We start from the raw sequence: 22072 nt of genomic DNA, 5'->3' as shown, positions 1-22072 counted from the left end.
CAACTTACATCATAATTTTATATTTTCTCAAATACTTTGGATTGTAATTTCTTATTTAATGACACGTGGTACAACAAGACTGATTAAAAATCATATCCGAAATTACAAATAAAATTATTTTGTATCATTTTATAAAATAAAAAATACTAATATTTTATTGCCTATTACCATGACTATTCAGTTTAGAGGTTGAGATATAAAAGGCAGTTACTGTTCATTAAATGTAATTACTGTTCACTTGAGGCTATTCAATAGTTAGTTACCCTAGAAGATCTTTACAACGCTGAAGTTGCTCTTAACATAGCAAGAGTGCTGTACACAAGGTGAATGAACCATTGAAGGGGTGTGATTTTGACAAGGGTAGGGCCTGTTAACAAAAGTCTTGTCCTTAACTTGACTAAAGCATGGTAACATAGAACGTGTGGCTGCAAATGTAATTAGTCACTTCAAATGACGTAAATTGTTCATACATACCACCTAATCCATCTAGTCTAAAATTTGAATTGTCGGATTTTGATCAAACGTTTACAAACAGAGAATCTTTTAAAAGTTATAATAACTGTAATAGTTTGATCAAAATTTAACGGTCAAATTCAACAGTCCAAATCTCGAACTAAATAAATTTGATAGAAGGGGATCCGGATGCATAGCTCTTGACAAAATGGAAACAAAGTTGTGGCTTCTCCTCCACCACCATATCCTCCAACGCCATGATTACCACCTACTCCACCGCCCCTTCAATCGCTCACATCTTCCCAAACAAATCCCAGATTTCCATAGTCAGAAATCTTAGAGGTTCATGAAAGCAACAATAATCAATAGTGACCAAAACCCTAATCGTGATCCGCAAACTTGTCTAGTAAAATTGCATAGGAGAAATCTTTCTCCTTGGTCTAGGAGGACTTGCCTTGGCGAGTCATAACAAAACAGGGCCAGCAAATGCGGCAGAGGTGTCAAAGAAGGTAGTGAAATGTCTTAAGAACAAATGTCAAACATTTGCCTCTAACTTTTTTCATGCTTCTCTAACCTATTTTGTTGTATTATTTAACATTGTTTTTCTCATGGGCATAAATTAAATTGCATATTTTTAGTTTGTTGAATCATGTGTGTGATTAAAATATAGCAATTATGCACTATATTTGTTCAATAGGTAGTTTTGGTTGAGAGTAGTAAGTTGCCAATAGCTTTGGACTCGGTGGTGAGACAAGGAGGAGGAAGAGGAGGTGTTGGTGATTGAAGGGATTGAGTTTGTGGCGGATAAGGCTCTCAAGTTCGACGTGCATGTGAACGAGGACGAGATCTCGCTGAGTCTACCCGACAAGTCCGAGTTTGCAGGGAGCTTGGTGTACTTGCCACAGTTCCAGGACAAGGTTAAAACCAGCCTGCATCTTGGGATTACGGACTTGTTGGAGGACTTGGGAGCTGACGACGATGGCAGTATTAAGGTAACTTTGGTGCCAAGGAATGTCCAGCGGCCTGTCATCATTGGTCGGATCAAGATCGACTATTTTGCCTAGATAATTAAGAGCGCATATGATAAACCATGGGGTCGTTTTTTGTTTTTTATTTTATAATTTCCGTTCCAACTTTTCTAACAGTTTGTAACTGAGCACGGATTGAATACATCTTGATTTGTTGATATATACGTAAACATGAGTATTCATTATGCCAATAATTTTCTTGCTTCACTTGTAAATTATTGTAAATTATTCGTGTAAGTAGCGTAACATTGTGGAAGATGATCAAGAATCAAAATACTGTAGTATACCTACTATATTGATCATCCAGATTCAGAATTTCAGACCAAGTAGCCATGCCGGCTGCCGGCTGCCGGCTGAACTACCTTTACGTCGTGCGGCCTCCTCTTTTGCTCTCCTCCACCTTTTATAGTACTGCTAAACACGCCACTTTTGAATAATTTGTCCACATGAAAGTTGTACCTTGTTCTCATAAACAAATCTGCTGCTGTGCTTTGCTTGTTGTCCACTTTGTGTCTTCGTCATTGGCTTTCCTCTTCTTACCTGCTTCCGCAACATGATTTGAAGTGCTAGAGCCTGGTTTGAGTCTAGTAACTGGTGTCGGCCACCATGGAAGCATGTATGGGAAGACAGCCATCACGGAGTTACTAATTGCAGCATAATTAACCGGAGTGATCCTCCTAGTCTTCCTTGCCTTTCTTGCACGAATGTTGCACATGACAATGTGTGCACTGAGGTCTAGATACTGTTAGAGTATGAGTGTGATTCATACGGTTTGGTAATAATCCTTGTTGTCTCAGATTGCTATAAAAAAGTCTTAATATGTTTATGAGCGTTAATTCGACTTTAGTTTGGATTGAAACTCTGTGTTGATAAGCTTAAGAATAGAACTCGTACAAGGATTTGTTCTTGTATTCCTTGTAGGATTATTATAGGGTAATCCAGATTTTGTAGTATAAAAACCACAAGCCCCTGCTCTCACAAAAACATGCTCTTATTGTTCCAATTACCTATAACTTGGAGAGCACTGAGTTTTGCACAGAGAAGAAGGTTGTGTGTAGATTTCTCCAATGGCTTTTAATCCTAATCTGTTGAACATAGTTATGATATGGTGTCTAGTACTACTCTTTCCTGTGATCAATGCCATGAATCATGAAGAAGTTATTCAAGCTAAGAAAGAGAGTAGCAATTAAAAGAGCAGCGATCGGCCGTACGAAAGAAGAATGGCAGCAACCCAGAGGTCCTTTCAGAATTCAACAACTTCCAGAGGGTGCAGTCATGGCCATTCTCTCAAGGCTAGTCTCCATCAAAACCATCCTTAATTGCTGGCTACGTCCGACTTCCCAATTCGGGGAAGGCCTTGTTCTATTGGTTTTTCAAGCCCAAGATGATGCATCTCAAAAACCCCTTGTCCTGTTGGCTTAATGGAATAGCACCATCTACTGTCTTCTGACAGCACACATGGGAAACAGTCTGCAGGTATGTGTTGCAGATATTACTTCAGTATCTGCATATGTAAAACATATTTGATGCGTTGGTTGTGATTTAGTTGGTAAATTCTTGTGTTCTTGGCTAAGTATATTAACATAAAGTCTATGTTTACTCTTACAGATACAAGATATCTTCATTATTTGGGTCGAAAGCAAGCACCCCTACTTTGTTGATCAATACATTTCGCACAACCATTCTGGATACCGAAAGCAGTTGATGATCGGTTACCATGACGTGACACGCTATCAACACCATTAAAATATTTGTGGGAAGATCGAAACTTCCATAGCCAGAACGCCTTTCTTGCACGAATGTTGCACATGACAATGTGTGCACTGAGGTCTAGATACAAGATATCTTCATTATTTGGGTCGAAAGCAAGCACCCCCCCTTTGTTGATCAATGCGTTTCGCACAACCATTCTGGATACCGAAGAGCTGCCTGCCAAACACCATTTGCCTGCACAGTTGTCAACCTGATCATCATCTTTCAACTCCCAAACAGTCAGATCATTCCCTCAATTCTGAGCTAACTGGCACATTCGCAAACATGTACCTCATCTAGCTCTGTTACACACACCTAGGAGTTCAAATCTTGTAGCTGTGTGAGTGAACTGATCATGTTTAGGCATATCGATGAAGCAACAATTGACATTCGTATCACCAGTGCTATTACTAGTGATGCTTGATGTGTTATTATTAATGGAGTTGGGATCCAGCCCCATATATGTCCATCGTACATGCTTCCCCAGTACAACTTTCCTTTGTAAGCAACCCCTGCTTCGAGAATCAAGCTATCAAAACAAAAGCTTCATGCTTGTCGATTTACGAGTTCAGAAGAGAAGATCTCTGCTTTGAACTGGAAGGAGTCTTAGAAATTCAGAAAAAAAATCCGCCGGAGCTTGTACCTGTACTCAACATTAAACTGGAATAATGTTTAACTACCGCTACTACCACCACTTTCTTCTTTTATTCGGCTTGTCATCTTCCTTGCATTCCTTATTTTCACAGATGAATCCTACACATATTTCCTCGTGACACTGGATGGATTGCAAATGTATATAGCAATCACATTGACGATACATGGTTGCGCAACATAAAACTAAGTCATAAATACTCCTACCACAACTGGTTCATAATCTTGTGACTTGACAGGACCTTGATAACAAGGGAGGAAGCTCAAAGAGAAGTTGCATGCTTTGGGGGCCAGAGGTTGCTCGGACAAGGAAATAAATTTCCTCGTGTTCATTGGATCCATGAACACTAGAGTAGCACGTAGAATGTGATTTTCATCATGACTTATAAGACGTAGAAAACGGTCAATAAAAAAAAATTAGAAATGAGACCGTTACAATTACATTAATTCACTGTTCAGATCATTCGTTTCAATATAAGAAAAGACTAGAAACTTAGGCAACAGATAGTGGGCTAGAAGTTGCCACAAGAAAGTTTGAATTATGTTGGCAAGCAGCACACAATCATGTAAAAAGAAGTCCTCTCTTCGTCCTTGCAAGCTAAGTAATCTTTGTTTCCTTTTCTGTTAACGTTACCGACACCAACTAGGCAACTAGTCAAACATTTCTGGTAGGCGAGACAAATTAAGTATTAAAACCAAGCTTTCCGCCAGGGGTTCCACTTAACTGCTCCTGCATTCCACCCCAATTCCTAACCGATCCACTTCTTTAATCCCTCCTAAATTTTTCATTATATCTGAAATACGGATGATACACAAAATATTTTATATAACTGGTTATTATTTTTGTAACACATATCTTCTATCATTTGTATAGTGACATGTAATGTATTATTCCGTGTTCCCGTCACACTAAAAATCTCTCCACCTCTCAAACTCACTTCCAAATTTCCTTAAGTTTATCACACGTTACTTACATGCTTAACTCACATGCGTCATGTTATTAATTAATACTAACACGCATTAAAGAGTAAAATGTAACACAAAGTTGTTAAGTCTAGAAAAAGGGTGGCGGTGAAGGCTTACGTTGCTTCCTGTTGTGGGATTTGGTGAGTGTTCTCGCTCTTCATCACAGGAGAAATTTTTAGGTGTACCGGGTACACCAAAAAAATTTGGTGTACCCTCACTCATAACAATTTGATTTTTATTATTTTATTGAAAAATAAGTGAGGGTACAAACAGTGTTATGAGTGAGGGTACATCAAATTTTTTTGGTGTACCCGGTACACCTAAAAATTTCTCTTCATCACAGAACGAGAGAGATAGAAACCTAAAAGCAACAAATAAGTGGTTCAGAAGTTGCCACTCGCCACAAAACAAGAGATCATTTCATTCCATACATAAAAAATTAATTATGAATGTGTGGTAGGATGAATCGCACATGTACGTATTATTACATTGATTTCAACAATTATTAACTTACAAGTTTCATATAAATAGTCAAAATTAGCCCACACTTAAAAATGTTGATTTCGTTGCTTATAATTTATGGATTTCACAAGCATAAATGATTAAAATTAGCGCATAACTAATTTTCTTTTTATGTTTATGATTTGTGTGTTTCATAAATCACATATATAAATAATCAGAAACAATCCACACGCATAAATGCGCTGATTGTGAGTGACAAGCTTGAATTCTCAGACAAACACTAGTGTGTTGATTTGGACATTCTATAATTGGAGTTCTTATGCACAAATAAACTGATTTTAACCCTTTATAACTTGTAAGTCTCACGAACATAGATAGTTAAAAATCAATATACATATATAAACGTATAATTTCACTACATTATGTGCACGCAAAGTTCCAATGAATTATTTCTAAAATATCTGCAGTTTATATAAACCCCAATACCGACACGAGCAAGTATTCAATTAATTAACAGTATCGTGACGAGTGACCAAAGATGCCATTTTAAGTATTTCTGTTTTCTATTCATTACCGACATCAACTAGTCAAACGTTTCTACAAACACTTGGTCGGCGAAAACAATTAATTATTAAAACCAAGCTATCATCCATGGCTTCTTTCTCACTGCCCCTGCATTCCACACCAATTCCTAGCCGACCCACTTCTTCAATCTACCCCATCTCCAAAACCCACTCCCAAATTTCCTTCCTTCGAAATCCCAATCCTTCCTTTGCATCCAAAGCGTCGTCAAACAACCCACAATTTGCAAGGCGAGACCTTCTCATCGGAGGGCTAGCAATATACGGCGGATCAAAGATGAGCGAAATCACAGGGAATTCCGGCGAATCGGCGGCCGCCGAGACTACTCCAAACAGGGTCGTCGAACTCAGTGAGTTCCCGATCACTCTGGACTCGGTTATCAGCGTCAACGTGCCGCGGCCAAAGAAGTCGAGGACCAAGGCGGAAAAGGAAGAGGAAGAGGAGGTGCTGGCGATTCAGGGGATCGAGTTCGTAGCGGGCGACACCGTGAAGTTCGACGTTCACGTGAACGACGACGAGGACGCGCTGAGTCGACCCGACAAGGCCGAGTTCGCCGGGAGCTTCGTGTATTTGCCGCACAAGCGGAAGGAGGTGAGGACGAGCCTCCGCCTTGGGATAACGGACTTGCTGGAGGACTTGGGTGCTGACGGCGACGACAGCATTAAGGTTACCTTGGTGCCTAAGAATATCAAACGGCCCGTTACCGTCCGTCAGATCAAGATCGAGGGTCTGAAGTAGGGGTGCGCAGAGAGATAATCGTGTGTGCTGAGATGATTTCACGTGCAAAATAATGCAGACTTGCAAAAATAAAAAAGCACTTGAACTAAGTTTTATTATGTTTTTATGTATTTAATTAGTTGTTTGCATTGTATTTTCTCTTATTAATGAATTCTGTATTTATGTTCTCTTTTGCTAATTAACAACAAATATCAGAAGGTAGCGTTATCCACTCTTGTTAATCTTGTCATTGATCTTTTTCAATCTATCCGATTCAACGACTCTAACAATTGAAAGTTAAGATAAGTGTATGATAGATAAAAATAAATATGTGAATACCACCACTCATATCATAAATGATTTAAATTGGTATTAAAATAAATATTTACACTTTTTTTTTTTTTTACTTCTCACACATCCTTCTAATTTTCGAATGTCGAATTAAATAAATGGAAGAAAATCAAATAACAAAAGTCAACAAGGTGGATGAAAGAAGTTAAAAGATATGTGTGGATAACACACACACATCATTTCTCATTGTCCAAAATAAATCATTTACTACAGTTTCATTCTTGCGCCGGCCCAACCCAACACCGTTATCAGAGCATATTGGGCTAGCCCGGTAATTGGATCAAACAGGCCTGACCAAGATTACCATTTTTTCTTTAATCAACAGAGGTCACCAATTTGATCACTGAGCGAAGGCCGAAACACTTTCCTCCCAGAGATGGTTGGTTTGGAGTCAAATTTAAAATGGTCAGGAGGTTCTAATTTTTTTTTTTTTTTAAATTACATCCGAATAATTTGAGATTTAGTCAATTTAAGTATCGTTTGGCAGCTCAGATTGTACTGACTATTTCGGTTGGATAGTTGGATAGGATAATTTGTCATCGGATAGTACTGACTAATTAATCGGGCGTTTGGTACTGTATCGAGCTAATAGTTGTATTATTTATACTGTGTTTGTACTGTACCGGATAAGAGAATTTAGAACTATTATTTTTTTAAGAGAAAAACAATAATCATTAATGAAAAAGAAAAAGAATAAAAAACAAAAAAAAAAGTTGTTAAATGCAAAAAGAACCCAGTTTGATGATTAAAGGAAAAGAAAAATAATAGGAAAAAAAAATAAAGTTGTCAAATGCAAAAAGAACCCAGCAGCCATTACACCAACGTGGGTGGATGGTGTCAAGCAGCAGGTGCGACGGTAGGTTTCCAGGAGTGAGGTTCTCGGGTCTAGGTTTTGAATTTAATCTCCACAAACCAACAAAAGCAATTAGCAATTAAACCACAAACCCATATATTCGAATTGTGATGCCCAGAAATGGAGGTCACAAGAGCTGATGGCAAGATAGGTCTGAGAAAGGCAAGCATGATTTTTCTTTGCCAGGAGTCCGACTAATAATACCAATGTTGCGGAAGGGATAATGAAGCCGGTGGGAGGGGTATTAAAATAGTAGGGCCGGATTAAATAATTTAGTGCTTATTTAATACTAAACACCGGTTTTGTATTATTAGTACTATTCGATGGCCTTATACGACATGTCAAACGAGGCCTTATACTTTTTGATACGTCAAGCCGCTAGTAACTGTTAAAATTCCTCTATCCCACATCAAGCAGAAGGCTTGAGAACAAGCCTTTTAAATAGAATTACCCCACTCTAACTAATATCGAGACCTTTTGTATTAGAATTCATCTATCCCACATCGGCCAGAAGGCTTGAGAACAAGCCCTTTAAATAGAATTACCCCACTCTAACTAACACCGAGACCTTTTACATTAAAACCTCATACCTGACGGATTGAGCATGTGGCTAAGTAGGGACAATATCAGTGTTGTTGAAGTGGGCTCATAGCCCGTCTATCTGAAATTTAAGATTACTAATGACTTGAAAGTGCAGAGTTAACCTAAAACGTCCTCAAGTTGTTTTGGAAGAGGATCCTCTCCTGAGCATAGGATGGGGATCCTTCTGACCACGAAATCAGGACCGTTCAATTTTAATCCAACGGTTCCAATTATTATAACTTTTTAGGGGACCCCTTGTTTAGAGCCGTTGAATTAAAATTGAACGACTCGGATTTCATGATCAGGAGGATCCTCATCCTATGCTCAGGAGAGGATCCTCTTCCAGTTGTTTTTTGTATTTTGGTTAGTGGGTTTGGAACTTTGGCGGACAAGTCATGCTTTGATTGTTAATAATCGACCATACAATCATCCTAACAAAGGGTATACATTTGAAATTTTTCACAAGAATATGGTGTAATGGGCAAAAATTAAAATTTCATGGCTGATTTTAAAACTGAATGGTGTAAAACATATTTAGCTCAAATAAAATGTCATTATTAAACCATGTGGATCCAATGCTAGCTACATTAAGAGGAAGGAGAGAGTTTGAACCCTAGCACAATGAATTAAAAAAAAAAATCCTAACCACCAAGATAATTCATCGCTTAAGTACCTTCAGATGATTGAATACATTGCAAAATACGAGAGGACTATGTTTTTTTTTGTTTTTTTTTTTCTTTTTTTTTGGGAAACTGGATAAGAGGACTATGTTTTCATAGTATAATGAAAGAGAGTTTGTGGTAATTTAATTACTATTTTGCCATTTCAAAGTACTGATTGTTTAAATAACAATATCGACCATTCATACATGGTTAACATAAAAAATTAGCTACCATAGATATAGGGTATACAATACATAAGACAGGGTATTGATATTCAGACGCTCATTTTACTTTTCACACATTCTTATTTATTTTGAGCTCAGATCTGTAGAATTATTAAAGAGACATACCAAATGCCTACTTCGAACAATACCGATATTGTCCCCGAGATAGTAATTACCACTTGCAGAATTTGTCGGGTGTAAGGTTTTATCACATAAGGTTTCGGTATTAGTGGGAGTAGGGTTAGGATATTTAAACTCTTATTTTCTCAGAGATACGGTTGATGTAGGATATTTTAAAATGCCCTCTCACATGCACACATGGGAGATCCACACATCGGCAACCACGTGGAGTTTAAGGAGACTCACTCTACTTGCGAGGTCAAATGACCCACCATCATCGCTAGGGGCTAAGGGGACCCACATATCACGTGACAATATAGTACGAGCCCGCTTCCTGACTCTAATACTATGTAGAATTATCAGAGAGACATGCTAAAGACTCACTTCCAATAACACCGGTGTTGTCCCCAACTTGAAAATTACTACCTACACAATCCGCCAAGTGTGAGGTTTTATCACAAAAGGTCTCGGTAACGTTGGAGTGATGTTAGGATATTTAAACTTTTATTTTCTCATAGATACAGTCGATATGGGATATTGTAACGTGATCGCATGAATTGAAGAAGATTAATGATAAAAAATTTAACAAATGTGTGTAAGAAATAAAAATGAGTGTGTGAATAACATTTTCCAATTTTAATCAAACTAGGTAGTTGTAAATGATAAATCAAGACACTTTATTTTCTTTTCAGGCTCTCTTCTCCTCTTCTCATCCAAATCTGTACGTGAAAAAGGACTGGTCTTAAATTGTTGCCAACGTGACAGGTTTCCAACCCTATCGTCCCACTTTAAATGCTATAATGGAGATTTCTACCTTCCACATGTTGGTGTGATCTTTCCCACTTGAATGCTGATCTCGGCACTTCGCCATCGGTACTATGCAACAACTTTTGCTTCATTCGCTTTAATGAATGATTTAAAGATTAAACGGACACAAGTAATATGTAAGGAGCCAAATACTATTTCTATAAAATCAGATACTAGGAAAATTATAATTATTACATTTTATTCTGTGCATATGAAATGAATGGGTGAAATTTAAAGAAATAATTTTATCATCTTCATCTACGCTATTAATATTTCGATACACTTAAAGTTACTGTAAATTACCATCATGCTTAAACCAGAGGAACACTGCATACATCGTTTTGTATCCTCAAAAAAAATTATTATGTTTGGCCTATTATGTAACTTAGTCTAAGTTCCCATCGTTGTATTCTGAAAAAAATAAAAAAAATAAAAATTGTGCAGAAATAAAATAAATAAAAGGGCTATTAATATTATACGAGAGGTGAGGCCCATTATACTTATGACTTTACCTAATAGTCTAATCCAGTCCAGCATGGATAAATAAATGCTGCATAGTGAGCCCGGCACTTATGACTTGCCAGCTTCACACACCAGATCACAGACTATACTGCATATGGGGTTATTGCTTCAAGTTGATGGAGATGATATTGATGACATTGATGACTCCATACCTTACCATATCTTCCATAAATAACTCTGATCGGGAAATTCATCATAAAATTAATTAGCAATATGAAGAGTAACTTAACTATTTATAAGTACATGCTAGATCCGTTCTCTCGTCAATGTGAGATTAATTCATTCTAAGCACGCCCCTCACATGTGGTGAATTTTCAATTCTAACGCGTGGATAACACAACTCGGATGACTTGGAGCACATGTGACCAATGAGCTTCAAACGTGAGACAACCTTGCTATGATATCATGAAACAAGTTAAGACTCCACCGTAAAACTAATTGACAAGATGAAAGTAGTTCAATTACTTATAAGTACATGTGAGGTCACTTCTCTCATCAATGTGAGATTCATTTTCAACAATATGTGAATCACTACTTCCATTAACATTAACTACCGGATTAAGGTCTCTAATAATTATTGTTAAAAATTAACTTGATTGGATAATTCAATATACTCGACGAGTGTCTAGGGCGGATGGAGCATAGGTCCAAAGAGCAGCTGGTACCACCCTCCCACCCTTTTTATTTGAAACTTCGGTATTAATCTTTGTTAAAGTATTTACAAAATTCTTAAGTGTCCCTCCTCTCATTTTTGTTTTATCTAAAACCATGTTGAGTTACATAAATCTTTGTTAGTACGAATGAGTGTTTAGATTATTATTATAACAAGTACAGAAATATAAGAGAAAAAGTGGTAAAATTGGGTTTTTGTAACAAATTGAACAAATCAACTTGATTTGTCACGAAACAAAGGATTGAATTGTTAATGGTACCCTTAGTTAAATTTCCAGGTCTATCTCTTATAAACGTTAAATTTCTATCTTCTACCTTCATTTAGATAAAAAAAAATACAAGTGAATACCCATTTCTTCATCAACATTTATTCAATACTATGGTTTATGATATTCAAGCTAAATACAAGACAACGAAACGAGGTTAAGAAGATTAAAACCACTTTAGGTCGTTAAGAGTAATTAATTATTATAATTAACTTGTACAAAACGCTTTTTTGTAACCTAATAGCTCTAGGTCTAGCACAGCTGCAACTACAAAGAGGTTTGATGCAAATGCACAAGCTTCCTTAAGTTTGTTAATTTGCTTATGACGTGTATGGTTAGACTGATCTCTAAGATAGAAAACATAAAACTTTTTTTTCTTTCTTTTTTGATGGCTGGAACCCAGTGAAAAGCTAGACCATCACTCCTATAGGGCCTTTCGAACTAAAAGAATACAGAGGACGTAATGTCGTAAAAACAATCAAACGAAAATTTGTCAAAAGTCAAACTTAAAAAGTTTTGAAGTAGATACTATAGCACGAAGAACAATCCACAATTCGGCAAATAAAACTTTGACAGTATGCATTATGGTTGCTAGTGAGACTAAATTTATAGATAAAATTTTATAAGCTAAATGACATGAAAATTGAGGTTTAAATTATTATCTAAGCATTGACAAACGTACTCATTTCTATTTTTTGAACTCTTATTTTACTATTTTTATTGATAGAAAAACCCATTAACTAATTCTTTTCTAGGGTATAAAATATCCTTTTTAGTTTTTATTTTTGTTTTGTTAATTGAATTAGTCGGATTTGGGCCTTCAAATATGTATTGGACAAGAGTTATATTTTAGTTAAATGATCAAGCCTAGGTCAAGCTTACTTCGAGCTATTTTGTAAAAAAAATTGAGTTGTTCACGAAATTTACGAGCCAAATTAAACATGCTATTGTTCAAGCTTGGCTTGTTTCTTAATCGAGTTGAACTAACTTGGCTTGATTCTTTTAAAAGCCGAGCTTCAACGAGCAAAACACAAACAAGACTCTTTATGAGCTCGAACTATTTTGAGCCGACTTATAGTCCTATTGACCTCACCAAAATCGTGTATAAATTTTCCTTTTTCTGTTTCAATCAAGTTGCCATATTAATTTGTTACTTTTTTTTGAAACAACAGTAACGGTGAGATGTTTTAATACGGTAAACATAATTGCGCAAAGAATAGAGAAATAGAAAACATGTCTTTTATGGCAAACATTGGCGCATCCAAAGGACTTTGGGGTAACCCATAAACATTAATATTGAACATAGCAAGTGATCAAATTGCTTGAAAGAAAAATAAAAAATACAAGGAATTCTTTGGCATTTAAAATTAACAATCAAGAGAAAGAAGGGGAAAAAAAAAAAAAAACTTCTTATTGTTAGTGAGGGATTTCAAATGATCATAAAGTAAACATACGGTTTAGATTATAACATGTGTATAGTTAGATAATACCACGTCACCATCTACGGATGAATGTTGAAATGGTTCTTTACATGCAAGTAATTATGCAAACAAGATCCTTTGTTAATAGTAATGCTATTCACACATAGAAATAATGATAATTCATATGCATGCATGCATGTAGTTGCACTGCTGTCATAGACCTAGCTGATGAAAATAGACAATTGTATGAATTGGTCCAATAGAAATGAATATTATTGGGTCATAATTTTATTAAACGATTAGTATTAGGAATGCCACACTGGGGCCACTTTGCTATCGCCATGGAAGAATGCTTGGATGTGACGTGAAATCACAGTCATCGAACCTAATTCAATAATAAAATGTAATTGGACTAGACCCTAATTGTGGCTAACAAAAATGGACTAATATCAAGTTTTCCTAGAATATATTTGTTTGTGTAATTGGATTGACATGGTGGTTAGGTTTTTCTTTCAACCAACTTCATTCTATGTTTAAACTTTCACATGTCTTATTAGGCTTTTTACACTAGGTTGGAAAAAAGTGAGCTCAATATATCAAAACTCGGTTTAATATACTATATTCATGAGTGTTATACCAACATATTAAACTCACACCAATGTAATATTAGTATTATGGATATTAAACTGAAATTGCATGATTCTTATATAGAAGTATAACACTTACTCAAATTACGGTTGAAATCTTTAGTGTAGATAAGAACATCCCTTGCATTAAAAATATTAATAAAATATCATGAGTTTCTTCAACTTGCTGTTTATAAAAGAAGTCGTGGTGACAAGTGGGTGTCTGTTCGAAAAGGCTTTATATACATAAACTTTAGTCTACCTTCAGATCTATATGACATTTGTATTCGAATTTTTCTATTTCTTGAGGATAACTTTTTATGTAATGAGTTGGATGAATTGATCATGAAAATATTTGGACTACATTACTCTTCTTAATTTGATGTATGAAAATATTTGGACTACATTACTCTTCTTAATTTGATGTCTTTATTTAATTAAGTACTTTGTCACTTCAATTTAAAGAAAAATTATGCTCACTTTGGAGATGGTATCAAAGATGTAAGCTCTATTAATTTTAAGGAGGAGATGATACGATACAGAATCCAAAAATCTGATCCCAACCATGACTCCTTTTAAAAAATAATAAATATAAAAATAATCTAATTTTGCAGACTTTGGACCCACAGTTACCCGTTATAAAACAGGAGCTAACAGTTAAGCGCTGCACACCAGCAAAGCCATGGCTACTGCACCCTCTCCCACTGGTTCTACCACCACCATGGGCACTTACTCTTCTCTGATTATCTCCACCAATTCCTACTCCGCGTTCCTCCCAAACAAATCCCAACTTTCCTTCTCTGGAAAAAGCAAGCAGTACATTTCCCGTAGATCATCAATCTCGTGCAAAGCCACAAACCCTAATAATAATGAGAAACAGAACCAACCAGAGCAATCATCTAATTTATTGGGAAAGTTGGACAGGAGGAATGTCCTACTTGGCCTCGGCGGCCTCTATGGCGCCACCACCCTTGCCCAGAAACCATTGGCCTTCGCCGCCCCGCTGGCCCCACCTGACCTAACCAAGTGCACACTGGCCGAAATCACCACCGGAGGTGAAACTGTGGCATGCTGTCCACCGGTCTCCACAAAGATCAAAGCCTTCACTCCGGACCGGTCTATCCCACTGCGGACGAGGCCTGCCGCCCATCTGGTCACGGACGAGTACTTGTCCAAGTTCAAGAAAGCTCAAGCCCTCATGCGTGCCTTACCCGAAGACGACCCGCGTAGTATGGTTCAACAAGCCAACGTTCACTGTGCTTACTGCAATGGTGCTTATCCACAAGTAGGGTTTCCGGACATTGACATCCAAGTCCATTTCTCCTGGCTTTTCTTTCCCTTCCACCGCATGTACTTGTATTTCTACGAGAGAATCCTTGGCAAGCTCATTGATGACCCAACTTTTGCTCTCCCATACTGGAATTGGGACTCTTGCGATGGTATGTTTATGTTGTCATGAACTTAAAATAGTAATGTTGTTACTTTATTAATGTTCGGTGCAGAGATAAATTTTTTACAACATATGTTTCTTTATAACAAACAACATAAACATATATACTGGTGAACATAATGTAGCAAATTATTAGATAAAATTAAAATGCATTATATTCAAAATACTTGCTGATGTACAATTTCTCACAATATACTTGACCGATGTGCAGGCTTTCCAATTCCCGACATTTATACTGACACCACCTCCCCACTTTACGATCAGTACCGTAACGCCGGACACCAGCCCCCTGTGCTGGTGGACCTCGGCTACGGTGGAACCGATGATGACGTGGACGAGCAGACAAGAATAGATGAGAATCTAGCCATCATGTACCGGCAAATGGTTTCCGGTGCCAAAACTCCGGATCTATTTTTCGGCCACGAATACAGGGCAGGAGACACAACGACAGGGAACTACGCAGGCACCATTGAGAACAATCCCCACAATAACATCCATCTCTGGTGCGGCGACCCGGACCAGCCCAACAAGGAGGACATGGGCAACTTCTACTCCTCCGGTCGGGATCCCCTATTTTACGCCCACCATTGCAACGTGGACCGCATGTGGAACATTTGGAAAACCCTCGGAGGCAAGCGCAAGGACCCTACCGACACCGATTGGCTCGATGCTGAGTTTCTGTTCTACGACGAAAACGCCGAGCTTGTGAGCTGTAAGGTTCGGGACAGCATCCATCCTGCGAAAGATCTTCGCTATACTTACGAGCCTGTTAGTGTTCCATGGCTGTTCTCGAAGCCAACCGCTCGTAAGCCGAGGAACAAAACCAAAGCCAAGGTGTCGGCTACTCAGCTGACAACCAAGTTCCCTGCAACGTTTGACTCGAAGACGACAGTGGAGGTAGCGAGGCCAAAGCCGAGGAAGAGGACCAAGAAGGAGAAGAGCAACGAGGAGGAGGTGCTGATCATCAAGGATATCGAGTTTGAAAGCAACGAGGCGGTGAAGTTCGATGTGTTTATTAATGACGATGCTGAGTCGCTGAGTCGAAAGGACAAGTCAGAATTTGCCGGGAGTTTTGTGCACGTGCCGCATAAACAGAAGACTGGTACGAAGACGAAGACGAATCTGAAACTGGGGATCACGGACTTATTGGAGGATTTGGGTGTGGAGGAAGATAGCTGTGTGCTGGTGACGTTGGTGCCTAGGGTTTCCAACTCGCCTATCACTGTTGGTGGGTTTAAGATCGAGTATTCTTCTTGATCGTCTAATTAAGTACCCCGGCACCTGATTAATTAATTAAATAAATGTCGGCATGTTAATGTGTTTCCAGAATTAATGGCCTGCGTTCATGCATGCATGCATGCATGCGTTGTCCTAGTGTTATTTAATGTGATGTGTACCAGCAGTGATTTGGATCAGAAGCCATGCGATTGTATTTCCTGGCTTTTCCAAACATTTCGTACGATTTTGTTGAATTAATATTCCACTGTCCTTACTTGCATGTGGAAATTCGTACGTAATTGTATTTGGTTTATCAAAAAAATTTAAGGTCAATGTGTTTGAATATGTTTATATCTCTGGACTCTTTCTCTCATATCGTTACTCTTGTTTAAAGTTTACTTCCTTTAACTGAATATTTTTTTGTACTACCAAAAAAAGTCACAGTGTACTATTTGTAGTTTACTAAACTAGTCATGCTTAGTGATAATAAGTTTGAGTAATGCTACACTTACTACATATTTGTACCATCTCTCTAATAGAAGTAGAGCTCACCAACACATGTGAGTCTCATCGCTATTAGAGAAATGATACAAACATACGGTAAAAATAACATTGTTGAATAAGTTTACATTAGCTGGTATTAAGAGAGATATAGTGAGGATCAATAAACCTGAATTTTCATTAACAAGATTGAACTGCTTACAGAGAGAAGAAGATCAAGTTTGTATTTTGCAGATTAATAATTACATTAACATTCATAACAATCTCAACTCTCTCTAACAACTCAGCCTAACTGAACCCCTCAGCCACTTACACGTACAAGTAACAATCCCAACTATTGAATCCACTTACAATCTCAACTCTTAATTATACCGAACATCCTTCTATCGTTAATTGCAGCAGCCAAGCATGAGATTGGGGCAATGAGTTTGAAACAAGGGTGCCCTGTAAACTCTTCAAAGCAATATTGTTGACGAAGTATAGGATGATTGAGGGTTGACCTAATCCGCTATGCCACAATGAAGAGTTCACAGTTTATCCCAAATAAGGTGCTGCACCTTTAATTTATGGATTGCTGGTTTGGTAAAATGAGAGGTTGGGAAAGGGATAAAAGGCCATTACTAAAGCAAATAATTGAAGCAATATGCTTCAATTTTTTATTTCTTTGCTCCTAGTCTCTTATCTTGGTTGTTGGTACCATAAAAGCCTATGCACATCACTATAAATTAATGCATATTTCCTATTTCACTTGGAGTAGAATTTGATCTTAACTAGGTACCCTTCACATATTTGCTGATATGCTTGAGTGAAAATTTCTTTTAACAACATATATGTATCCAGGGATGTTACAATATTATCAAAAAATAAATGAACTGTGTACCTGTATGTGTAGAGTAAATTTTCCATACGTATGCTTGTATTATATGCTGAATCATGATCACCACGAACCGTATTATATGCTACTCAAAGCCCGGAAGCTTGGATTGAAAAGAAATACACCAGTCAGTTAAGCCAATTTATCAAACTTATAGTTCCAAACATAAACTGTAAGATTGACAAATTACTTCCTTGAGCAGTTGAGCTTCCTCGAGGACATAAGCTCAGCAATTTAGCATGATACTCCATCACTATTAAGATTTTCTCTTGGAACTACATACGGAATAGAACATGCATACCTGTAACGTTGGCAAATGATTTCTCTACGCTAATTTTTCCCTTGTGCATCCCTATTTAACATTGATCCTTAATTAATTAGTTCTCATTTGATCCAAACGCCACAAATAAACATGGAAAGAAAAAGAAATCATTTCCCATATGAAATGCAATTTGAGGTAGGCTAGCCAGTTCTATTTCCATCCTAGCTAGCTTTTGTTAATAATTACAGCATTCCTACATAATATTACTGAGAAATACTAATTAGCTATATATATCGAGGAAATACTTCATCATGTGTTCAATAAGGAGACAGCGAATCAATTCGAAATAGCACCACAGAGCAGAACTAGCAGAAGATTGAGGAGGCCAATAACCATGAAGAGGAGGAGAGAGATGATACATTGGATAAAGGGCGATGTGTGTACGCAAATTAAGCTGATCAGGGTTTAAATAGTCGGATTTATTCGGTACAATGCCAATATTACCCCGTTGAAGTACATTTAGTACACTTTGAAGACACGGTGGTACTGCAAACTTCTGCAGTGAATGCCGTACGTACTCCTCATTTTTTTTAGGAATGCAGGAAATATTGTTAAATTGTTGAATCACAAATAGGTAATTTCCAACATGGAAAAACAACGACCAGCTGGTCCTGAATAATCTGGACAGGGGGATGCACTATGTTAGAGTTTTTTTACCACATGTAAAAGTAGGATAGGAATAAAAACACTTTAAAATATTTGCAAGAGTACAAGATTATTATTGTAGTATATATGTTCATGCAAGGTCGTTCTTCACAACAACTACTTAAATAATTTATGTAAAACCAATTCCTAATTAATTACTTGCAAATGGAAATTGAGAAAGGTGATTCAAAATGTGGATAATATTAAAAACGAATTTTAATTAAAAATCAAATAATAAATTCAGCAAAAATTATAAAGATAAAAGAAAAGGTTTTAAAAATCAATTTATAAAAGCACTAGGGTTTCGCCATCACCCTAGCAATCCTATGTAACTTTACCCATTGTTTATCAATTATACATGCAACTTTGAAGGTTAGGTTTTCCTAATACATATTCTCCTCATGATATTCAAGTAAGAACGTATATCTAACATGCAATTTGTCTATGATATTAAGACCAAATGTGAACATGCAAGGCTCATTAAGTTTTATGAAAACCCTTCGAAAAACCATGCAACCCCTAAGAGCATGATATTTGCCTTAAGTGAAATTACAATTATTAACCACAAGAAGCAATACCCAATCCTCTGGTGATATTCCCACCGAATTGCATCCAAATGCTTACCTAAACATCCTAATGGTGATCAAACATTAGGACATAGACACAGTTTAAACACAGTGATTAATAATTCAAAGTTCACATGCATAATATCATAAACAATCAACTAAAGTCCACATATTCATGCTAAAGCTCAAGGCTTCACCCTAGCAAAACGGATTAGTTACACATGTTCATAATTAAAACCAAGAAAATATTATTATGAAGAAAAAGATTGAAAACACCTTAAAGTAAAAGTCTGAAATTCTTCAAGAACCCTAGCCAATTTCCTATCTCCAAAGCCGCATAAAAGAAGTAGGAGAGAAAGACTAGGCTGGCAAAGACCTTATATCGCTCTCTCTAAGTTATCCAATAATCTCCTAAATAAAATTCTTTGGATCCAACTAGGAAACCAAATAATAATAAAATATACTGGAGAATAAAAATTAAGTTAGGAGAATTTGCAAAGAAACTATCCAGTTATGTTTTAGCCTTAAATCTCCTCTAAATCCAGCCTATGACAGCTCGTTGTAAAGATTGGAATATTCTGAACATATTTCCAGAAGGGGCCAAATCCAAAATAAGTCATCTTGGGCTTCAAAACTCACAATCAAGCCCAAAATGTCACTTTTCCACCACCGCGCACTGCTCCTTTATTTTATCACCAAAAAATAACCGCTTGGTAGAAAAATCTGATATTCTGACACGATAAAGCTAAGCGACTCACGAACATCCTCCAATTAGAACTACTCCAAAATTCATCCATTTAATCACGTTTTGTCCTAGAGAAATTTGAAAGTTCTATATTAAAAATACAATTCCAAGTATCAAAATTCTTCCAAAATTGACTCATCACACTACCATCAATATCTGGCAAACAAAATACAATTAAGTTCGTTTTTCTCACCTCATCTAACCATGGTGTAGTGTTATCTCGTACAAAGTCGTGCCACATGTCTAAACATTAATCATGGTTAAACTTTACATTTAATTATGTATTTTTTAATTTTTAATTAAGCTAATTAAGTCTAACTTAGTACTATGTTCTAGTGGTATTCTATACTGTAAAAAATATATAATTAGAATCGTTCAATTTCTTAATTTTCATGTGATGATCATCTTTACAAAATTATTTGAATAAGAGATTGTATGTATGTCCAAATGTATGGAACCAATCGACATTGTGAGTACCAAGTAATATCTTCATGATGAACTGTTCATTTATTTGATATATTTGAATAATTTTTATTCAAATAATTTTTTCTAAAAATGATCTTCAAATAAAGATTATGAAATTGAATGATCGTAATTATGAAAATTATAAAGTAGAGATATATTATCTCACGAAGAATGCAAGTATTATAAAAAAATGTATAACAACAATGTATATCCAAAGCAATTTATTATATAAGATATTACAGGAATACCAAATTCCACCTTAGTTTTTGGGTCACCAGCATTTAGATTTTGTCACAACTTTCATTCCAAATTCACTTTTTATCCGTAGTTTTGCTTGTTCAAATTTACTTTGACATTTCAATTAGTATCAAAATCTAATTTAAAATTTAGTGTTCAAACTAGAAAAAAAATTCCATTTAATATTTAATCTCAATTTTCTCTCTATTCTTTTAGTACGTGGGATTTGGTTGCATCTCTATGCTTTTCAGTGTTGTATGTACATAAGGCCTGTGAAAAGCCAATTTTCTCTTTATTCTTTTAGTACGTGGGATTTGGTTGCATCTCTATGCTTTTCAGTGTTGTATGTACATAAGGCCTGTGAAAAGCCAATTTTCTCTTTATTCTTTTAGTACGTGGGATTTGGTTGTATCTCTATGCTTTTCAGTGTTGTATGTTGGTAAGGAAATTTTTTTAATTGTGACGAGAACACAAGTGGTACATCACGTATTTTAATAGAAGTGGTGGGAAATTTTATTTTTTAAGTTATTAACTTGTTAGCACATATATCTTATCATTTGTATAATAACACGTGATGTACTACCCTATGTACCAATTACACTGAAAAATCTCTCGTTCATAAGGCCTGTGAAACGTCGGCACGTAGTGCATGGAACTCACTTGGCCCAAAATGCACAAGACCTGTGGATCTTAAAATTTTGACTATCTAGTCCATTGAATCCAATTTTCGTTGGGACACATGATATTATTCCATTGATGGTTAAAAATATGACCACATTCTAAAAAGAATAAGCAAACGAATAAGTTTCATTGTCAGCTTGGTAAACATTTTTGTCTTTTTGGCTACTTTCACATCTCCTTGTTTATTTATCTTCGTTTTCTTCTTCCTAATTTGGCTTCTTCCCATTTGGTTATGCCGCGTTTGTAAGCAGAACCTACACACTTTTCCCTTATTTGTTTTTTGTTCTGTCTGTTAGTTCATCTCAAAAGGAAGAGAAGAAAATTAAAGATGCATATTGCAGTCAGTCAGTACTTTGTAGATATTTATACGAGTGGCCAATCTGTCAAAATTATGGCTAGATGCAGAACATATATCCTCTAAGAACAAACACATACAGAATCTCTTGAAAGAAAATTGAAAGTGGAACCTGCTGGCCCATTGTAATATTTCCTTTTTATGGTAATGTTTCTTTCGAGAGAGTATACTCAAATTACAGTGAAAGATTATTTGCATGGCTAGCAACATTACAAATTTAATTTGGTATAATTTCAAAATATAGATTGAGGGAAAAATATGATCGCATTATTTAGAACTGAAAAGTGAAGCACATT

At 36.4% G+C, this 22072-nt stretch overlaps 2 protein-coding genes and 1 long non-coding RNA gene across 3 annotated transcripts; all 3 read left to right on the top strand.

The window, feature by feature from the left end:
- The first annotated feature begins 829 nt into the window (after nucleotides 1–829).
- LOC137726961 (uncharacterized) lies at nucleotides 830–1577 on the top strand. The gene is made up of 2 exons (XR_011067708.1): nucleotides 830–962; nucleotides 1151–1577. It is a non-coding gene; the product is annotated as an uncharacterized lncRNA (long non-coding RNA).
- Nucleotides 1578–5820: 4243 nt separating this feature from the next.
- On the top strand, nucleotides 5821–6799 carry LOC137725888 (polyphenol oxidase, chloroplastic-like). The gene has a single exon (XM_068464723.1). The coding sequence runs from the start codon at nucleotides 5964–5966 to the stop codon at nucleotides 6630–6632; it is 669 nt and encodes a 222-aa protein (XP_068320824.1). The 5' UTR covers nucleotides 5821–5963; the 3' UTR covers nucleotides 6633–6799.
- A 7592-nt stretch (nucleotides 6800–14391) lies between these two features.
- On the top strand, nucleotides 14392–16730 carry LOC137725887 (polyphenol oxidase latent form, chloroplastic-like). The gene is made up of 2 exons (XM_068464722.1): nucleotides 14392–15156; nucleotides 15379–16730. The coding sequence occupies exons 1-2, from the start codon at nucleotides 14400–14402 to the stop codon at nucleotides 16422–16424; spliced, it is 1803 nt and encodes a 600-aa protein (XP_068320823.1). The 5' UTR covers nucleotides 14392–14399; the 3' UTR covers nucleotides 16425–16730.
- Nucleotides 16731–22072: the final 5342 nt, after the last annotated feature.

The sequence above is a fragment of the Pyrus communis genome, chromosome 2, assembly GCF_963583255.1.
Source record: "Pyrus communis chromosome 2, drPyrComm1.1, whole genome shotgun sequence".
Classification (NCBI taxonomy): domain Eukaryota; kingdom Viridiplantae; phylum Streptophyta; class Magnoliopsida; order Rosales; family Rosaceae; genus Pyrus; species Pyrus communis.
This window is presented reverse-complemented; position numbering and strand designations above follow the sequence as displayed.

What these genes read in the sequence shown, in the direction of transcription:
- LOC137725887 (XM_068464722.1), top strand. Translation starts at nt 14,400, where the DNA reads ATGGCTACTGCACCCTCTCCCACTGGTTCTACCACCACCATGGGCACT. An exon ending in GAATTGGGACTCTTGCGATG is followed by an intron (nt 15,157 to 15,378) that starts GTATGTTTATGT and finishes ACCGATGTGCAG; the next exon opens with GCTTTCCAATTCCCGACATT.
- LOC137725888 (XM_068464723.1), top strand. Translation starts at nt 5,964, where the DNA reads ATGGCTTCTTTCTCACTGCCCCTGCATTCCACACCAATTCCTAGCCGA.